Source organism: Eulemur rufifrons, chromosome 20, assembly GCF_041146395.1.
Source record: "Eulemur rufifrons isolate Redbay chromosome 20, OSU_ERuf_1, whole genome shotgun sequence".
NCBI classification, from domain to species: Eukaryota; Metazoa; Chordata; class Mammalia; order Primates; family Lemuridae; genus Eulemur; species Eulemur rufifrons.
The window spans coordinates 51508714-51512563 of record NC_091002.1 but is presented as its reverse complement, the minus strand read 5'-3'; the positions used below and the strand labels follow the sequence as shown (position 1 = coordinate 51512563).

Below are 3850 nucleotides of genomic sequence, written 5' to 3'. Positions count from 1 at the left end.
GCCGTGGCCCGGCCCTGGGAAGCCCATCAAAGCGATCCCGGTCCGCTGCCCCTGACCCGGCCCGCTGTCTGCACCGCTGGTGGAGCTGGGCCAGGAAGAGGCGGCCACCAGGTCCCCTCTGATTGGACAGCTGCGCAGTCCCAGCGGGCGCCTCTGAGCAGAAGCTAGAGCCGCCCCAGGCCGGGCCCTGTGCTCCGCGGCGGCAGCCGGGAGGAAGAGGAGGAGGTAGAGGGGGAGGAGGAAGAGAAGGGGAAGGAGAAAGAGGAGGAGAGAAGAGGAAGACAAGGAGGGAGGGGAGGACGAGGAGGAGGGGGCGGAGGCGGGGAGGAGGGAGAGGAGGGGCGGAGGCGGGGCGGAGGCGGGCCGGGAGGCCGTGCGCCCAGGCTCTGCGACGCGCAGACAGCCGGACGGTCGTGCAGAGCCGGGAGCGGCACCGCGGCGGCTGCAGCGGCCGGCTTGGGCGAGCCTCGGGGGCGGCGGGCGCGGGTCCTGCCGCATGAGCGCCCGCCCGTCCGGCGAGCCCTCGTGCCCAGGCGGCGGCGCCATGGCCGAGATCGAGTCGCTGTCGGGGGACGCATACCTGGCGTTGAGCCACGGCTACGCGGCGGCGGCTGCAGGCCTCGCCTACGGGGCGGCACGGGGCCCCGAGGCGGCTCGCGGCTACGGCGCGCCGGGCCCGGGAGGCAACCTCCCCGCGCCCCCCGCGCCCCGCGCCCCAGCACCCGCGGCCGAGAGCAGCGGCGAGCAGAGCGGCGACGACGATGACGCCTTCGAGCAGCGGCGGCGGCGGCGCGGGGCCGGGGGCGCGGCGGACGGACGGCGGCGGCCCCGGGAGCAGCGCTCGCTGCGGCTCAGCATCAACGCGCGCGAGCGGCGACGCATGCATGACCTGAACGACGCGCTGGACGGGCTGCGCGCCGTCATCCCCTACGCGCACAGCCCATCGGTGCGCAAGCTCTCCAAGATCGCCACGCTGCTGCTCGCCAAGAACTACATCCTCATGCAGGCGCAGGCCCTGGACGAGATGCGGCGCCTGGTGGCCTACCTCAACCAAGGCCAGGGCCTGGCGGCGCCCGTGACCGCCGCGCCCTTGACGCCCTTTGGCCAGGCCTCCGTGTGTCCCTTCTCGGCGGGCGCTGCGCTGGGTCCCTGCCCAGACAAGTGCGCCGCCTTCTCCGGAACGCCCTCGGCGCTTTGCAAACACTGTGACGAGAAGCCTTGACTATGCCTGCTCCCCGCTTCCTTCCGCACGCGCCCTTCCTTACGCTTCCCTGATGACTGTCACCCTGCCCCGACAAGAGACGCCCGGATGGACCCTGCCCATGGGGCGGAGGCAGCCGGACCTCGCTTCCAGCCAGTGCACAGCGAACAGTTTGGGGCTGCGGGAAGCGCAAAGCCCGTCCAGGCACGGCATTGCGCCGGACGGTGGGACGCTGGAATCCACGCCGGGAACACGCGGGGCCCTCTGAGCCCTGTCCCAACGTCCCCTGGGCGTTGCCAGCGGTCATCACGGATAGGGGCAGGGACCGGGGGGACCAGCAGTGTTTCTCTGGGCACTGCCGCTCACCCCGGAAAAGAAGACCGTGGCAGGGTCCCAGGGCCGGCGAGCGTGGGCGCATTCCGACCCCAAACAGGCTCACCCGCCGCCAGCCCAGGTGCGGAGGGCGGAGGCAGAGCCGGGATCGGCCGTGGTGCTGATCCCACGTGGGGCTCGACCTCGGGTCCCAGTCGCGTCTGGCGGAGCTGCAGGCCCGCGCTCTGGCCGCCGTGTTCCCGAGCGCGCGTCGCCGGCACCTCCCGCCTCGGCCAGCCCGGAGACCCCAGCGCCCCCAGCGTCTCCGCAGCGAGCCGCCGGCTGCGCCCCACGGACCCCACAGCTGCCGGTTGCAAAGGCCCCGGACCGCGGGCGCAGGAAGGTCCCGGCAAGGAGCTTTTCGGCCTTTTCCAGGTTCGAGTTTGTTCTGTTTATCTTCTTGCCTGATCGAGGTGCCGGAAGTGGACGCCCTCGCCAGCTGCCTGGAGCTCTGCAGGGTTTACCCTAAATATCCCCTGGATTCCCAGCCACCGCCGCCCCGCCCGGAACGGCCCGCGGAGCGTGGAGTTGCACAGAGACCGCTGCGCGCGCCTCTGTCCCAGAGGCTGGTGGAGGAGGGGTCCTCACAGCCCGCGCCCCCTTGACCCTGGAGGGTCAGGGAGGGCCCGGGTCTAGCCCCGGTGGCCAGCAAAGCCCCCTCCCCATCAACCCGGGCACGTTTCCGAGGAGGGAGGCCGGACTCCGGGTGAGTACGCCGGTTCCCGCCCCCCGCCCCGCGCCCGACGTTTGCAAGCCCATGGGGGGGTCTGTCTCTTCTATGTTGGGGCGCAGCGCAGACTCCTGCCACCATCGGGTCGGGCTGGGCCGGACCTCCCGGACCGAGCCCCCCGCGTTGCGGCCAGCGGCTCCGCTGCGGCGTGGGCCTGATTAACCCAATTCCTCGCTGCCTGCGAAGCGGCTTGTCCATGGCGCTTAACTTTAATTAATACATTTCAAAAGGCCCTTTTGTATTTGCAAAATGAAGTGTGTGATTAAGTCTTATTCATAAGGACATATGCTTAATACTGGTTTCTGCTAATTTCCATTTTTTATTTCTTCGGTGTCTTTTTCCCTAACAGAGTAGTTTATCAGTTTTGCACAAAAAGCTGAGTGCTAGAGACTATTTTTCAAACGCATTTTAGGTAAGTTAAGGCAGGAAAGCTGGAGACTGAAATACCCTTTACTGTTGGGATCATGTCAAAGTGACCATCAGTCAACTTTATAAATTACTTATCGTAATTTGAAACAGGGTTGTTTATTTTGGTTAAAACCGGAGAGTTTGGTACATCCTTTATATTCAGAATAAAGTATTTGATTCCAACTTATTTTACAAAAATAATATTAATTTTAAATTAATTAATATCAAATTAGTGTTCATTTGTGACTGAATTCATCATAGTTTCCAATTTCAAATAATTGTGTCAGCTTTGGCCACCTGCGTCTAAGCCAGAGCCTAAAGTATCTCTGAGAGGCTCAAACTAATCTATACGCAACCACTTATTAGCAAATACGTGAAATCCTAAGAAAAGGGCAAAGGAAAAAAAAAAATCTTCTCCCCTTGGGTGAAAACCAATTTTTAAAAAGAACCATTTCCCTAATCAAAAATTCTTTCAATAGCTCAGTTTTTTTTAAAGTTCAAATTACATTTAAACATTTTTTTAGATTGCAAAGCTGTTTCTTTACTGTTCTCCAAAATGTCTGCTTGCCTTTCGCCGGGGTTGAAGAGTATTTCGGAGGGAAGTAGGCAGCCTGTTTTCCACAGTGGCCTCTCGTCGAGCACTGCGGTCCAGCACAGTGGATGTCACCGGCCTCTCTCAAGTTTGCACGGGGAACCTCCCGTTCTGAGACACCCCCCACAGCCTGTGCCCACACCTGGCAAACAGCAAACGCAACCAACGACGGCGCCTGTCGCAAGCCTGTGGCTCGAGGGTGCCTGTCGCACCCTGTCGCAAGCCTGTGGCTCTCGGGAAACATCTGGGGGAGGAGGCCCTGGGCGGTGCCCCTGCAGGTGTGTCAAGATGGAGAACCCCTGGGAGGAGCTTCTTCACCACCCATGAAGCCCCCAGGAGCCAGGGTTCCTCCAGCGCTGGGGGGATTAATCAGGAAGGAGCTTTGCTTAGAACTTGGGTTTGACCTGACCCTTTGTGGTGAGGATGTGCAGCAGGGGTGTGGGGGGCAGGGGGCTGTGAAGCAGCGTCCCCAGAACTGGGGACAATGCCAGCCTTGCATAGAATTTTACATGCTCTGGTGGCCACGTTAAAAAAAGTAAATGGAAGC

General features: G+C 62.3%; 1 protein-coding gene across 1 annotated transcript; it reads left to right on the top strand.

The window, feature by feature from the left end:
* Positions 1-372: 372 nt before the first annotated feature.
* BHLHE23 (basic helix-loop-helix family member e23) lies at positions 373-1350 on the top strand. The gene has a single exon (XM_069496563.1). The coding sequence runs from the start codon at positions 497-499 to the stop codon at positions 1220-1222; it is 726 nt and encodes a 241-aa protein (XP_069352664.1). The 5' UTR covers positions 373-496; the 3' UTR covers positions 1223-1350.
* The last annotated feature ends 2500 nt before the right edge of the window (positions 1351-3850 follow it).